The sequence below is a fragment of the Saccoglossus kowalevskii genome, chromosome 18 (genome assembly GCF_978046115.1).
Source record: "Saccoglossus kowalevskii chromosome 18, keSacKowa6.1, whole genome shotgun sequence".
Classification (NCBI taxonomy): Eukaryota; Metazoa; Hemichordata; class Enteropneusta; family Harrimaniidae; genus Saccoglossus; species Saccoglossus kowalevskii.
The window spans coordinates 14,454,396-14,472,105 of record NC_140658.1 but is presented as its reverse complement, the minus strand read 5'-3'; the positions used below and the strand labels follow the sequence as shown (position 1 = coordinate 14,472,105).

The window sequence follows — 17,710 nt, the reverse complement described above, 5'->3', positions numbered from 1 at the left end:
AAAATACCGTACCGCCGCCTCTGTACACGGATGCGAACACCATGTGTCATTGAAGCCAATTTAGTGGAACTTACGCCAATACGGACCCTGTTGATATTACCAATCATCATTGTGTTACCACGAACTATATTCAATTATTTCGAAAACTTATTTCGTAGCCACTACTTTCCATGTGAAAAAAAAGAGTTCACTTTACACACATGTACGAACAACACACACTGGAATGAAAACACGTTTGGTTTTGCTGTATATGTTTTTTTATTGCACGGGCATTTTACTTACAACCTACTTGTTACCGTCGTCGAGTGATACAAGTAAAACCTATGATCAAACCTATCAGCTACAATTATTTCTCAAATATGCAACCATTCTGTACCTATAATTATGGCCGGTGGAGATTTCTTCCATCGAGGACAATTATTTTCACCGTTTCTGGCTTGGCCACGAACAATGTGTCTTGTCAGTCTGAGTAACCTCGGCGAACACGCCACCATACAACCCACATAAGACCACATTGGAATACACAGAATGCAACGCGGTGTATTAAAATAGCAGTATGGAATTAGCCTAATAACAACACGATTCTTAACGCTACGAAGAAAAAAAAAACTACTCGAATATTTCTGCTAACAGAAACATTCTCTTACAATTCGAGATTATGTTATAATAACTTGAGTTGATAGTGCTCCGCAAGTCCATCAATTTTGAGTAACTGACACAGTGAATGAAATTTGCATAGAACGCCTTACAACTCAGTTGAGATTGGTCTAGCTACCACTCAGAAGGAATTCACTGGAATAGGTGTTTTGATCTGAGTTGCGCCTCCAATTTCTCCACACTTCGATAATGATGTCACATTATAGTTATCTCCATCATTTGCAAATGTAATCTCACTATGCGTTAATGTACGTTAAAATTAATAATATAATAACGTACAGACGTATGACTCATAAACGCAAATTTCTCTGTAAGCCTAAATATGGCAGTTTTGCACAATGTGTCTCTTGCAGCTTTTTTTTTCATAAAATTGAGAAATATACGTGTACGTTTTGTACAATTAATATAGAAACAACTACCGAGTCTAAATTCGAAATGGTGCATCACCGCGAATATTCGCGAACTTACACAATTACAAATCTTCATGCAAGTCAAGTAATACATGCAAACTATATTTAGAGAAATGTACTACTACATTTTCGGCTACAAATCTGCTCAAACAATGACCTATGACATATTTGGTTCATTACAACATCCGGGCATTTTGTACAAATTCAAAATGGCGGATCAAAAATAAAGCTCTTAGTAAAAATAACTTACTGTACATAAATAAATGTTATTTTTCACTCACCACTTAAAGCTAAAGAAAAAGTTTACATAATTACAACGTTTTTTCACTGCGTTAAATTCACACATAATTACAATACTACGTCAACCAAGAACCAAAATGTACATGTTCTCTTTAAAAAAAAATAGTCTCTGTCATTGGAGAGTAAGACAAATTTCTCGCATCCTTCCAAACGATATACATTGTATTTTCACATTTATTTAAATAAGAAGTCCCGCTCAAAAATACCGTATACCGTACTGTACTGTTCCGTGTCGCACTGTACCGTGCCGTATTGTACTGCTCCACGCATTACCGTATTGTGTTGCAATGTAAACCGTCACACTGTGACGTCATATTTGCCAACCAGCAATGGAATGTTGGGTAACAAATTCCACTCACTGACGGATCAGTACTAGGTCACGATTTGCTTGGCGCAAACGGCCGGTTCTCACTAATGCGAGGTTGCCACCCTATAATTGTTTCTGTAAAGTGAAACATCTATAAAAACTATAAACCGGATTAAATCATTTTGGTAGCAGATTAAAATGTAAACTTGGTAATGGCGTTGAAATATGGAAGAGAAACTGTCATTCAAATCTACCAGACGCGATGCTTGATGGTATGGAGTGAACCATTATTTAAGAGGGGATAGCTGGGCTAGAATGAGTAAACAAACGAATGAACACATCTCACCCACCCAGCCCCTCGGAAATAATAGAACACTCCTCTAAATCCTCAGCCATGTTCTAGATTTTCCTGAAAATCCTTCATTGTCTCCGGCAAATAATTTGACCAATCTGAACAAATAAAAAATAAACATATCCGTTTCATTTGCTAAATAACATTATTATATCTTACAAGAAGTTTGCATACGATTCAGCGTTTCCATCGCTTCACTAGCGGAGTCTCAACTAACTAAATGAAACTGCAGTTAGCTGAAGTCGATTTCCCTTACGGTGACGTAATTCCGAATGATATAAAAGACAGGCAGGTTGGGAATCTGTACTTGTGACTAAAGTCCAGGGAACGCGGTCATTGACGTCACACAGTGGTTTGAATAGACCCTGTTTGCACCGGTCGAGCCTTTGAAAGGTACTCAGCGATGATGTCATACCCGGCATCCTTTGCTAGGTCAGCTGCAGTTGAGCCTTCCTGTAGCATAAACAAGAAACTCGTTACAAAAGTTAGTAAAATTCAATTCCAAGATGGCTGCCGTATTTCAATGGAATATTTCTGGATGATATCATTATGTTTCCAAAGAAAGTGGTTTTTAAAGAATATTCTCCAGCATTAGAGTGTGCATACCAAACTTAACTGGGATTTGCCAGTGAGCCACAGAAAAAGGGACCGGGACATCCGGTATTTTTCTGAGAATCAAATACAGCATATTGCTAGTATTCATTTTACCTGAACCAAGTTGTTATGGGATTGTTTCGGAAATGAGTTTTCTTTACCTTGTTTTTAAGGCTGGGATTTACACCTGCAGCCAGTAAGGCTTTGACGACGTTTGAATGACCAAATAAGGCGGCTGCATGCAAGGCACTCTCCCCATTCTAAAGGAAAAACAAAAAAAAACATGATTTAAAGGTCGGTGATATGGGTATCTAATGAACAAAGATGGCGACTATGACTGTTGCGCAGACAAACGAGTAAAAACTGAAACGTTACCAAGCTTTAAACGAGATAATTTCTTTGATGATTAAGGTATCGAAGAAGTCATCGACAGCATTTGTGCACGTCGCGCCCAGGTCAAAACTCGTACTCGTTAAGAATGGCGCATTGGATTGTGGGAAAAGTCATGTTCATCAACACAAATGTAGCACGTGCGCAGCGCGACAACCACCGCCCTTTAAGATAACGTGGTAAAAGTATTTTAGATCGATAATACATTTACATATATTGTAAGTTATCTTGTCATCGAAGAACATCGATTTAGTTTCACGCGCAAAATACTATTCGTTAATTGGAATAATAAGCTATGCAAATGATCTTCTATTTCAATGTGTACCAGTGCGCCCTCATAGCCGATGACACGCCACTGACGCACAACGATTTACTGTGACCCAACTATATGTGCAAATTCACCAACGCCTCAACAGAAAATTGTATAATGATATAGTGATCTAGAAAAACATTTTCTATAGTTATGGAATTTGTAATTTAGGGAATGAAAGAAATCAGGGACCATAACATTTTTATTTGTATCTCAATTCACATTTACAGTCACACACAAAATCAGTCCTATTAAAGGGCACACTGGTACGTACAAACTATCCAACGCGCATGCGCAGGTTATTATTCCATCACATGGCTATGATTTACGTTAAAGCGAGTATACGTATATATTTATATAAATGACTTTCCTACCTCGAGCACACGGACTGACGCTCCATGCTTTAATAGTAAACTCACAACCTCAATATTTCCCTTGTGGCATGCTTTAAATAATGGCGTAGCACCGTCCTGGAACGTGACAAAATCGTGGGTTATAACATAATTTTATCTCGGTATAGTATTGCTTGAGATCTGGAGAACGAGTTGTTTTCTAAAAAGTGACACGTGTTTCATTTCGTTGGTCAATATGGTCGCCAATTGGAATCTTTTCCATGGTAGTATCGAACAGAATGGTTTTCTAATTTAAGTAAAAGCGGTGTCTGATTAACGACTAAACGTGAGTGGTATGTGAGAATGGTTTTGTTATTTAAGTAAAAGCGTTTTCTGATTAACGATTAAATGTGAGTGGTATGTGATCTGATACAGTTTCTTACTCTCTCTGATTTGTTGAGTAACCCTGTCAGAAGACACGGGGCGCGAATCAATAAGCAAGTTATGTGACCCAGACTCGCATAGATTACGGACAACATGATTGGTTAACTAATCGAACCAGGAAAAAAAATGGGACTCATAGACAACACAACTGTCGAAACAAACGTTCTTCTTCACCTTCAATACTATTACATGTTGTTATGAGATATTGGATGCGTAGTCGTGCAACAGCGAATGGTTCTCATGGAAATTGAAGCACGCGCATAAAAATCGCGCGATTGAATTATATACCTTACCTCTCTGGCCGCATCTACGTCAGCACCGGCCTCAAGTAAAGCTTGTACAATTGGCCCATGACCCATTTGAGCTGCTATCCAAAGCGGAGTTGCTTTGTCCTAGGAAACAAATAAATGTATTTTCAAATTGGTAAGTCGGTTTAAGACCCATGGGTTAATTAGTGTGATGTCACTACAAATTACATGTATATTATGTCATATGCAAATTGGTCTGACAAATGCGCAAAGAATTGATCAAGAAAGTGGTTCCCGGGTTCGAATTTCGTGTGAATAAACAATCCATTATGTGCATATGACCATGATATAGACGACATCATATAAAGTGATTTTTTTTATTAAAACTCACCTTTCTCGTCTGATTCACTTTAGCTCCTTTCGACAGTAGATATTTCAACATTCGTAAATGACCATTTTGTGCACCGATGAACAGAGGTGTAGCGCCGTCCTGTGTAGAATCAAGCCTCAGTTAAAATTGTTGCCATAGCAACAAAGATGAGGTTATTTATTTATTTATTTATTTATTTATTTATTTATTTATTTATTTATTTATTTATTTATTTATTTATTTATTTATTTATTTATTTATTTATTTATTTATTTATTTATTTATTTATTTATTTATTTATTTATTTATTTATGGAGACGCCTACAGGTTTCCCAATTATAATTTTATAATATGTCTGAGCGTTAACACTGAAAGTTTAAAACACGCCATTCATAAAAAATGGTGAACTACAAAACATATCTACAATCTCATGCGAGTCAGTGCACCGAGGAATAAAATAACATTTTCGAAAAATTGTACGATAGCGAGGTAGATTCCCGAATAGGCGTCACAGACATTTGTTTTAAACACTACAACTGGGCATGCGCAATAAATGAAAAAACGAGGTCATTAATTTCTATTATTTACTCACATTGACCGTCACATGACCGCGTTCTGATGATCATGAACATAGGGTATAATAAATAATTATGCCGAAGTATTTGAAAAATATCAAAATTAAACGTTTATATTGAAATATTGGGCAGTCATTTTCGGTGGATCGTACGTTCAAAACATATTAGTCCATACTAGTAGGTTTGCTCATGTGTTACTGTACATGAATTACACTCTCGGGAGCAATATGTAAATTCATTATAAAATATTGTTAAATAATAGCGTCTATTATATCTAATGCGTTATTTACGTTTCAGTATAAATTGTATATAAATTATCATGGACACGGTATCCTTAACAATACAAGTACTGTATTACTAGTCTGAGTCTTAACACATGGCAACAAACTGAAACCGTTTTTTTTTTTTTTTTTTTGGAAGTGCAAGTTGAAAGAATGCACCAACACAGTTTAATATGAATAAAGGGTGTTTATAGGGCCAACACATGGCGTAAACCCTGGAACATGTACGTCTAACTCACGTTCATTTGGCTATGAATGTCTGCTCCCCTTGAAATTAACTCCTCCACCACGTCCAGGTGACTACACTGACAAGCGACGAATAGGGGCGTGCCCCCATCCTAGGAAGAACAATCATGATATTTCAGTAATTCATAACACGCGCGAATGTTACTGCATAATATACCATCCCATTTTACTGAACTGCTCGCAGTGCTCGCAATAACTTGATTTTTCAGGGAGATGCCTTCAAATGTGTTGCGTAAAGACACCAGAGCGGCACCAGTTGTCACTGCTCTATTATAATCAATGAAGTTCAACGTGAAAGGATAACACGTGGAATTGGAGGTTCTTATACGCCACTTTCCCGGTCGTCAGAGACACGGCTTTTCACATTACATAGATTAAAAAACAATTCATAGATTTAGAAGACATAATTACAGGAGAGCTTTATAAAATGTGATAAAACGTGTCTACCTCGAAAGTTCAAAAGTTACGTGATCACAAATACAACACTTTATCCGCACATTATTCCTAAATAACACCACTAACGGCAAAAAAAAAAAAACGGATTACAACTTACATTGCTCGGCAAATCCACGGTGGCACCCCTGTTTAAAAGCTCGATGACAATATCCAGAAAACCTCCCTGGGCACCGAAAAACAGCGCACAGGTGCCTGTCTGATGTCAAACAGATAATGAACCGTAAGTAAGTTTCACGTATAAAGTTGAATGAACAATAATACCGTATACATGAACACATGGGGCTGACTTATCTCTCACACGCGATGTTTATCATCACAATCAGTATTTTATATCGAATTACACTTTTTAATTGCGGAGAACAAATTTGTTCTTATATTAATAAAGCATGTCAGATAAAATCGTCCGTTCTATTTTATACGGCGGTTCTGTACCTCTCGCTATTGGGTGAAACCATTCATTTATACTTGGGGGGGGGGGTAAATAAGACATGATGGGACATACTAGTACCTGACGTCTGGCGTTTGGATCTGCGCCTTGATCTAACAGTTCTTTGACACACGACAGATGATTGTTAGCTGCGGCTAATATTAAAGGTGTCGTCCCCTCCTGCGAAAACAAAAACAATGAAGACTAATTATCTGCGGCTGTGAACAAAGTGGTCGTACCTGTGAATACAAATAAACTCCACGTTACGGTAACCTGTGGGCAATACGGTGACAAGTACTATCTTGTAACCATGGTAACCATCTATGATACGTAGCAATTTATACAGCGGCAAACAGCATTATTAATGAGCAGAGTCGCTTAGAATTTCCCGGCTTAGTGAATATCACATCGGACAAAATAATTACAAAACAACCTGAAACAAACGACAAAAATTTGTAAATACTCCTTTTTTATGTTCAAATTTGAAATATAAATAATTATAAAGTTCGTGTTGTGTTTACCGGCGATACGTCTTCCTGAGATATTGTTTACAAGTTAAAAGGGTTAGACTCAGGAGGAGAGATGAGTTGTTTCCATATCGGCATGATCGGTGCTTAGGATCGGAGGTAGACATCCCGCGGGGTCAACACGCGTTACAGCGGGGTAAAACATTGATTGACTATGTAACGTATATTGGGGATGTATAGAGTCCATTACAGGATTTGGTCAACATTGGATTTTATCTAACGGGTATTTGACTTCTTTCCAGAATTCACAAAATATCGCTTCTTTCATTGATTATTTGAAAAGTTGAGGTTAATGTTCAATTAATGTTTTTTTTTATTTGTTGTTGTTTTATAGCAATTGCGACACACTAAATTTCAATTGAGAGAAAATCAAATCGTAACCTAGCTCTGGTGAAAATTGCATTTGCAGTACGTAAATACGAGGCGTACTGCCACGAGGCAAAACAATATGCATCCTCAGTAGTAACTCTTCACTATACAAGTTTGGTGAGAAGGGTTGTGGGGTTTACTTATCTACATCGCACAGATTGAACAAATCAACCAGTTATTTACGGCAGGGTCACGAACTTCCAAGTAAACCTTATACCTCAATTAATTCAAACGATGACGTGTGTTTCGTTCGGCGTATAATAAACGTGTATTTGAGTCCACCTTTTGTGACTATAGCGATTTGTTTATATAACTGGTGCACGGTACACAGTGTGAAATATTAGTACTCTGTGGGGATTACGTGATATTATGCAGCGACACACTTATGTCCGGCGGCTTGCATTCAAACAGAATATCGATTTCAGGATTGTTTTGCTGATGTGTTAGATCGACCGTCCTGCTGTGAAGGGAACGTTTTTTGTGTTTTTTTGACATAATAGTTTTTTGTTGTCGTTTCACAAACAAATATATTAACGTATTTGAACAACGGAGATCATGGTAATATAGTTTGATCAGACCAATAATTACTTGTATTGAGCTTCGGATACGTTCGTATATTATCGGAAAAGGAGACCGTTAAACTAGACCGTGAAACGCGTGAAAATAGACCACATTGCTCATTCGTAATTTAGGAAATACATGTGGCCTCAAAAGAATGCAAATATACTGAGGAATTGACAACCAAACGAAGCAGTATTCAATTAATAATTATGCGGAACGACGTCAGTCACAGATGTCGTTGGTCAACACATTGGTCGGTTGCAATGCCATTGACATTTCTCGATCTGAAAAATGTACCGAGCATTTTTCTTGCCTGGCGATTTTGGACTATCGCAGAGCTCTGCAATTTTGCGAGCGGTGAATCGCCGGCGGACTTTGTCTTCTCTCAAATGAATCCCGTATGATCCAGTTAAATTAAAAAACGGGAAAATATTTTTAAAAAGTTCAAAAACTCTTACTGGGGGGGGGGGGGTGCTATGTATGCTGTGTGTTGTTTATATTTACATGATTGTGAGCTAGAATTTTGCCACAATGATGGCGCTTTCACTTTATTTTAAAATTAAAATTTAGAATTAAAGTCAGTTCCATTGCAATTTTACTTGCTTGTTCAGATTTATTCTTGCGGATTTCTCTTTAGCGAAATTAGCGAAACTAAAACCCGGTGAAAAAATAATGCCATTCTTACATTATCACTCTGTTTTCTCAAGTCTCGCAACAGAATTCTCATTTTGTAATTACGGTACAGACAGCGTACAACAGAAGCGATTCTTTTCAATTCAAGAGTCGATCTAGCTAGTTCAATTCTTCATTTCCCTTTCCCCTTGGTGAAATCAGATCTCTCCCGCACGCGCCTACATTTAGTTGCGCTCCATGGGACGTACAGTCACGTTTGGAAAAAATGAATGCGGTTGAAAACTTCTAAACATAGCGCACAGCATGACCGGGATAATTAAAACAACATCACACGTTTTCAAATCCAAAATAGTAATCCCGCTGTAAGCCTAACCGGGGATTCAATTTTCGATCAATGATGCGAAAAACGTATTAATGGCTTCATTCCAAGACGTAGTTAAAGCAACCGATTATGTGTGATATTTATATAACCTCCAATCTAGTGACATGTTTCCAAATTATATAAAAATCAAGGGAAACATTTATCTGATTTGATTTGATTTGATTTGATCTGCACTCTTCGTGCCTGTATGTTTCCCCGCGTCGCGTGACCCTAGCTAGTCAAGATGACTACGTTATTTGTTTCTGTCACTTTCTCTGTAAGTTTTTTTTTTCTTTTTCTGTGCAGATTCGTTTCAATTTTAACATCTCCTTCAGCTGTTTCTAAATGCCATTCCCTACTTTTACTGAGCCTTTTCATAAGTCGGGCGCCTCAAAGTTTTCTGTGGGCGAGGACCTCAAAAAGAGGCATATGGGGGGATTAACGAGCATTCTACAAAACTCATGTTTATGGAAAGGACACACGAACAAAATTACAGTGGAGTATTAGTTTAGTATCAGTCGACGTGAAGTTATTTACAACACTCAGCACTCAATGCCTATAATATACGATAACTCGCGATCACCTACAAAATATACGGATATATGACCGGGGTCATGACACGGGTCCCCATACATAAATCAATCTCAAGATCCCAAATGCGTTTTTGCATTAGGTAACACCGACATTTGGGTTCAGTATTGTTGCAATACATTAACAAATATGAAACAAATTGACGGGTGGAAAAGTCAGTTCACGTATTGTGCCCCGTCAATGGTGGATAGGAATTAATTTGAAAGTGGAAACGGGCTCAATATCATAATGTGTCTTATTTGTTCTACATAAAACTGTACATGTAGTCTAGGCCACCGCGGTATTTACGTTACATAGCCATGAGTCATAATAACCCGTTAGATCCAAAGGCCAAATAGAGTTTAAAGAAATACATTTTGATGAATTGTGGGTATGGACCACACATGCGCGCTTCATTAGAGTGCGCGTAGCGTGCTTTTACATGATCACCATGGTTACAAGTAAATAATGCAATTATTGTTTTTTTTTTATCTTTAAATGAAGAAATGTCACCCGCAATCTCATTAGTGTACTGACAAGAAAGCATGAGATAATTTAATTTGTCATCCCTAACAACGGTTGTTTCCAAGGAACTTGGGTATGATAGTGGGACCTCCACTGTGACATGCCGAAATCCCTATTGTGTGACGTGTGATTTTGATGTATGCTGGGTAATATGAGGGACGTAGCTAGGCAAGTAAATATTTCGAACGCGCCTCGAGAGATGATGGAAGGTCAGAGGACAATATATACTATTATCTCTTTAGCATTTCATTTCAGGAAATTTGTTTTTGCCAACATGTCATTCTAGGTTCTGCACGTTGCAGTGGTCTTACACGTCGGTATGGATGGAATCAGATTTCCGAGTCTTTCAGAGGACGAGAACTATTGCATATTTTCTCTAATGATGTCTGTCTGCCCTCCATCATTTTTTTGTTTTTGTTTCTCGAATGAGGAATATTAAAAGCGCCACAGTCGACGTATTTGACCGTGTACTCTCAACTCAATAAAGGTCATATCTTTATAAATATTTACAATTTTCACAATTCAGACTGAAACGAAAGGCTTCGTTTGGCCGATTGAATAACATTGGAAAGTTTTCTTTTCAAACGATGTCGTTGATTGGCTGGTTGAATTTGGCTGCCATTGACATTCATAAATATTTATAAAGATGAACAGAATACCTTTGTTGCGCTGAGAGTAAAATACATTGCACGGCGGACTTCGAAGAGTGCATCCACGTTGCCTTACACGTTGACTAAGAATCGTTGAAATGGTCACCATAAAACATTATTCTCGAGAAACACCGACGCAAGCGAACCTCCCCAGTATAGATGATTTTTAAAAATGTTTTGATAATGTACCCGCTTCGTCCGTAAATAAGCATTTTGATATGTATAATTTATCTCAAAAAATACAATTTGTATTCGATTTATATTGACATGCATGCAGAGGCGTATTACTCAGTAGCATCTGTAATTTATGCGTAATTATATTATATGAATAACGGCGTCGTGTCGATTTCACGACGACTAATCAATGGCACCCGATAATAGCAGGGCGCCGTGATGTTGTCGGAGAATTGTAGGGATACATATAAAGTGATTTAAGAAATACGGATTAACGAATGAATTCACGACTTAGTGGGTAAACTCGCTGTTCGGAACACGTGCCGAATTACGAGATATTTGACCCCCAAAAACTTACATTGAATGAGATGAAAGCACACTCACTGATTGAATTCTGGCCTGTTTGACCCCGTAAATCAACCGCCATTGTATGCGGACGAAAGGGTCCAACTGTGTTATTATCACCGCTCCCTACACTATAGTAGTCCAATGCTATTTATTGCATTTTCCGGATATGTTTTTAAAAAACGACGTTTTCCGGAGATGACGTAATGGCTAGACGAATAAAGGGTTGTGTTGATCTATGTGAACGTGAGAGGGTTGTATTAAACACAAAGACACCGACAAATGGTAGGAGCTATTGAAAACGTCAGTGACAGAACCGGATATCGCACCGATTGACAATGGAAACTTGATGTAAATCAAATCAAAAACAGTGGTCTACTAATTACATTGCAGTTATTAGACTGAAAGGGGTTGTTATCTGGCAATTACAAATTTTAGACATAATAGGAACCAAAAGCGAAACCTCCTACTAGACACAACTGGGAACATGACGTCATCGCAGATATTGCAGCGAGGTGAACGGAAAACGTTCGTCTAAAGCAAATTCATCCGTATTGAGGTAAATAGATTCGATAACGAACCCCAGAGCGTTGACAATAACATGCACTGCAATGTCAATACAATTAATACCCCGAATCGCGTAACTATCACGCAGGGTTCCCAATGTCACTTCTGCGCATGCTCCATGTTAATATCAGCCGTATGGTATCACGATGGATAACCATTCAAACGATAAATGTCCGGGTTTCTTCTCAAATCCCCTTCCGTGGAGCGTAGAAATAATAAAACAGGATACCGTAAAATAACGCGCAAACGTCCAGTTAGCACAGAATGATAAGAATGTCAGAGCGTTGAGGCGAATGACCTCGTGACCTCGAGTAGTTAATTCAGGCGTCGTGTGCCTGTATATAGACACATAATGGAAATACTGTATTGAATTATGTACTGACAAATACACGGCTGAAACCAATGTCGTTCCAGTTTTGAATTAGGCAGTCCCTCACATGGGGAGGGGCAAACATGAACGGGAAGAATAACTTCATGCGTGTTGACGGTGAGGTTCAGGGGAGAGCCACGGCGATGGTGATCGGATCAAAACACGACCTCAGGCTTACCTTATCTTTGCAGTCAACGTGTACTCGGCCTCCGTCCAACACCTTCTTCAGCGCTTCCAGATTACCCTGCAACGCCGATAAATGTAGCTGCTGATCTGATGGTGTCTCTTTCTGCAAAAAACGATAATCGGAGATGGAAAGCAATATCATATGATGATGGGAATTCGCGTGTAAATACCACGAGAAGCCATGTTTTCACGAACAGGCGGATAATTATTTAAATAACGTACCTTTGCCGACATCTCGATGAATTAAGCCAGCTCGGGAGGCCCTGCACTATGCACAGCGATAGCCACGTTCTAGCGCGTGGGTCACAAACCTTAATAATTTTGCCACTCCACCGATATAATATCGCGTTGATAGAACAGCCTCAGTCAGCTCGATTCTATAACACACTGGCCTACACAATGGGGCGGCGATTAATGATAAACAGCAGACAACCAATCAATGGAAGGTAAACCGCACACTGCGCATGCCCGGCTTTGGCGCAGGGAAACTGATGTGACAGCGACGACGACCGTCGACAAATTACTTTGGATCGCTTGGCGGCGTTTAATTGAAAAGTATTGAAGGATGCAAGCAGATCAAATTATAAACTTCTGGTCGTAATCAAGCACAACAGTCTGAGTTTACGTGGGGATACACACAAAAGAGTGTGTATATATATTGAGGTCATTCGAGCGAATTGCGGGTCTATTCAAGTTTACCACGGCACTTCACAACTGACATATACATAAAGTGCACACACGTGGATCACTTCCATTTCATTAATCACCTAAGAAACCGAGCCAGACTGGACGTTCGAAGAAAGACACTTGTTCCCACCGATTTATTTTCGGCTAGAAACGGAAATCACGTGAACTCATCAGTGTTGCCACTTTACGGTGTATTTAATGACACGCTAAAATCACCGGGGGGTAACGGTGTTCTGTTTTATTTGAAACGAATTGAAGTGATCAGCGAGCGAAATTAGGAAAAGGATGGCCGTCCCACCTATACTCACAAAAGAAAATGGCATATTTGGGAAACAGTATTCAATTGTTTTTTGTTTTTGTTGTTGTCGCACGCACCTACGCGGTACATTGAGAATTTAACATCAGGACGTTGTTAAAAAAATAATGTCATATTCTACCATGTTAGCGCCCGTTTGTAATTATTGTAAATATGAATGTAATACATAATATTTAATAAAGCAACGCGTGGGGCCCTCGCACATTGTGATCTCAGAAATAATAAAGATCATTATCTCTAGCTAGATACCCTGTGACGTATTAGTTCGCCTCGGGTGTTCTTTTGGCTTTATTCGAACATAAACGCCCATTGTTTTCTGCAATGAGTAACACCATGTATTTAAAGCGCGGTGGTCGTCGCGCAGCCCGTGTTCGAATTTCATGTAAGTAAACAATGTATTTTACACGCGTTGTATACGTCGCTATGAGTCCCATATCGAACAGGACGCGGCGCGACGACTGCCGCCCTTTAACTTGACTTTGTATGTTATATTTTCCATAAATATTCAGTTGCACGAACCTGCTTTATTAATCACTAGTACGTTGTTGTTATTGTTGGCAGTTTCCATAATCCGTTCAGTCATCAATAGTAACCGCTGTCACTGTTGACAGCGAAGTAGTAGCTAACCCGTGGCCACCCCCCCCCCCCTGTATAAGCAAAACTAAATCAACGACAGAGGCTTTCAAAATCACGTCATTCGGGTTTCTATCCATACCACTGGACAGGCTCCCGAATGGAACGGTAACAATAACAAATCCGTGATCGCGCCTCGCAAGGTCAAGTACATTTACATTAAACCCGCAGAATAATAATAAAAAACTATGTGGCTATCAAGATATTTTTTGTCATTAGAATAAAACGTTGTATAAAAGTCAAATCTAGATCAAAGGGTATCACCCGGTTTATTCCGACCTTTGACGCAACTGTCAAATGGTTGCCAAGCAACTACCTACCGGCAACCATGTTAAGGTCGGAGAATTGCGTGATGTCCACAACACTCAGTACTAAAAATAGATCTTTGTCCATGAAAGTGCTAGTAATTAGTGACTATAACCTCATTATCGGGCGACATTCACGTCATGGTGACATTGATGTTCATGTGTTTCTCGCCCGTACAGAAAATATTATATGCAGTAAGCGATATTTGTTATAAATAGACTACAATAGGGTACGCCAGCGTCGAATTAGAACATACCGTATCAAGTAAATATGTATTGTTATACATCTGTCACCGTAACGCCATAATTTACAGCATGCCATGATTTTGCGGTATTTTACGGGATATTTTCATCCTACCATTTAAGAAAATGCTAATTCCAAATATGGAATGATTACGCGCGTAATGAAAACAAACATGGCTCAGTGCCACCCGGGTTTGACCGGACTTCACACAAAGAAGTTCGCTGATTCTGTTCTGCTCTAAACTTTTTGGATTTCGGCATTATCATGATGTACCCTTGGAAGGAAAAGGTGTATGATAACAATAGGGTTATTACGAGGATACCTCAAAGTATGCACGAAGACAGTACAGCAGCCTGAGTATCCGTCGACCGACGCACATCGTAGGTCGATGCGACGCCGGGTGGGGGGGGGGGGGGTACTCGCAAAAAATACTGACAGGGGTGCGTAGCTGGTTGTTTAAAACCCCTACCCCTTATCAGACAGAAATAAACGCAAATTGCCTACCACTTTTCAGACAGACTGTGGATATTTGACACCCGTTTCCAGACAGTCAGCATAAATGGTACTAAGGGACAAGCAGGTGAGCTTGAAAGAAAAATGCAAAATGCTTTGACGATCGAAATGAAGTTACAAAAAGACAAATCAGGTCCTCAAGCTCTAGAGACAGTCTTTGGAAAATATGGACCCATTTTCAGACAGAAATAATGAAAAAAAGATACTCCTTCACAGGTTAAAATAACATGCAGAAGAAGTGGTGAATTTGGGACCCATTTTGGCGGCACATATGCATATAGCACTTCATGCGGGATGAGACGGCGTACTGTCTGAGTTATTACTTAATTATTATTACTAAAATGATGAACATCAATAATGCAAGTTTGTGTAAAGCGCTAAAAATAAATATATAATTGTAGAATAATAACAATTACATGAAGAAGTGTTATTTGAAACTAATTGAGTTTAAAAATTTAATAAACTAAAAAAAAGCACACTGTTTAAATTAAAAACATGTGTATTATATTATTAAACATCTGTATTTTCTATCACAACGAAATACACTTTTTCAAAATAAAAAAAAACTGAGTGTTCTACGAGGACATAAATGTGTTATTAAAGTGTGGAATAATGTGACCAATGTTATGTCAGCAGTACTAATAACAATCAGTGAGTTTCATGTGTTATGATGTCACGAAATTCAAATACTTTATCCGGCATCAACATGTCAGTGACATCCAAGACACCAGATTGTCGAAGACAGTGCTAATTTATAAGACACATTTGTATTCATGGGACACTTTTCTCTCAAACACTTCAGAAAACAAACACACATGCACTGTTTTAACCTAACACGCCCGACTATACACGTTTCATAAGTGTTTATGTACACAAGTTCATAAGACACTTTTCTTCCAAATTGTTTTATTTCCAATAAGCACTTCAATGTTTCAACCTAGTCTATCGACACATCTTTGTCATCTTTATATGTTTATGTATTTTGCGCGTGTGTCTACCGTGTACCTGTAATAAGTTTAGATTGAACATACACGAAGCTGGTGTCAAAGCTCAAGTTAGTAAACCGAATGACGCAGCGCTGAACATGCGTCAATTCCCTATGGTCTAATCAATAGATTCATTTTCTATTGGTGGAGCCTCAGCGTTGAATGCCATCTAATGTGATTACTACACACCTGTGCGATTTTGCGCACAGTCTAAATGAGCCCCTCTAATGTTAATAGTATAAACATAAATATTTTACTATTATTCAGAAATTTCATAAATACAATATGAAAACTAATATTGAACAATAATTAAAGGTTACTACATTTTTGTAAGACACCTTTCGGAAAAAATGAACACTATTTATGTGTTCAAGTAACTGGTAACTTGTGTCGTGTGCACGCTCATTCAACCATTAGAATATACTATCAGGAGCATGTGGACAGGTTCGTTAAAAAAACACAACAATTTGGACCGATTGCTTTTTAGATTTACTGAGAATAGCGGTAACCAGAAGATATCTTAAATAACAATGAAGTTATAGTGGAATTTTTACATCATTATAAAACGTGTGGAAAAATGTAATTGATAGAGCTAACATCGGCAACTGTGTACTGTATGGTCATTCGCAGCGGCCTCTATTCATTTAATTATGTGCGGGTTGGTACGGTACTTGATTTAACACAAATTCATGCATTTACAGGACCCGAGAAATGCATACTGCATATATTCTTTGCTGACATCCTCCGAGTCATGAGTCATAAACAATTATGATGATAAATAATTACCTACTATATTTTTATAATATTGTGTCATATTTTAAAATGCTTAGATTTACATTGCAATCGTTTCTCCCGTCATATCTCGAATTCAAAAAAAAAGCAGTGACGTAAATACAAACATATTATTTTCACAGAAACATGCTCACTAGAAATAAATTTATTTTAATCTAATCCCATTCTTAGCTCAATCTAAGAATCTGCATATATACACTACATCCATTCTATTTAATCACCTTTCGCTTTTTCAATCCGTTCAAAGCATCATTTGATTGATCTTTTAAAATCACCCTTAAAAGTATATTTACTTTATATTATTTTCACAGAAACATGCTCACTAAAAATACTTTGTAAAAGTATATTTACCTATGACACAGGGGACGAGGATACAGAATCAATAAACATCCATATTAACAGGACAAAATTAATTCCCAATACATGTATTAGCCAATATTACAATGACAATATAAAGTCATCTCGTTCGCTCCGATCTTTTCTTTGAAATTTGAAAAAAAAAAATATGACCTTATCAAATAAGTAATGTTTAATCATCATTATTTTGAGCAATGCGTTATTTGAATCAGAAATATGTAATGTAAAATATTATTATTATTATAAAGTAACGCACATGTAATTTGGAGACATTGAACTGCATTCTCATGATAAACTCTGCCTAACGTTTCTATGATTTTATTTAGTGACTCGCGTCTAT

The 17,710-nt window shown here is 38.0% G+C and overlaps 1 protein-coding gene across 2 annotated transcripts; it reads right to left on the bottom strand.

Annotated features, from left to right (window-relative positions):
* Window positions 1-234: 234 nt before the first annotated feature.
* On the bottom strand, window positions 235-12,943 carry LOC100369901 (uncharacterized). Of its 2 annotated transcripts, none has more exons than XM_085492804.1 (10): window positions 12,760-12,943; window positions 12,530-12,640; window positions 6,775-6,879; window positions 6,370-6,468; window positions 5,810-5,908; window positions 4,736-4,834; window positions 4,390-4,488; window positions 3,695-3,790; window positions 2,782-2,880; window positions 235-2,479 (listed from the first exon to the last, which is right to left on the bottom strand). In XM_085492804.1, exons 1-10 carry the CDS (start codon window positions 12,769-12,771, stop codon window positions 2,369-2,371), a joined length of 930 nt encoding a protein of 309 aa, XP_085348930.1. In that variant the 5' UTR covers window positions 12,772-12,943; the 3' UTR covers window positions 235-2,368. The 2 variants fall into 2 exon arrangements, with proteins under 2 accessions (XP_085348930.1, XP_002731610.1); XM_002731564.4 differs by having other exon boundaries at window positions 6,781-6,879.
* Between the last annotated feature and the right edge of the window lie 4,767 nt (window positions 12,944-17,710).

Bases quoted from the DNA above. Each gene is read 5' to 3' on its own strand.
- LOC100369901 (XM_085492804.1), bottom strand. The intron at 4,835-5,809 runs GTGAGTTAGACG...GATTCTACACAG, and splicing joins ACATTCATAGCCAAATGAAC to GACGGCGCTACACCTCTGTT. The intron at 4,489-4,735 runs GTGAGTTTTAAT...TTTGTTTCCTAG, and splicing joins AAGTGAATCAGACGAGAAAG to GACAAAGCAACTCCGCTTTG.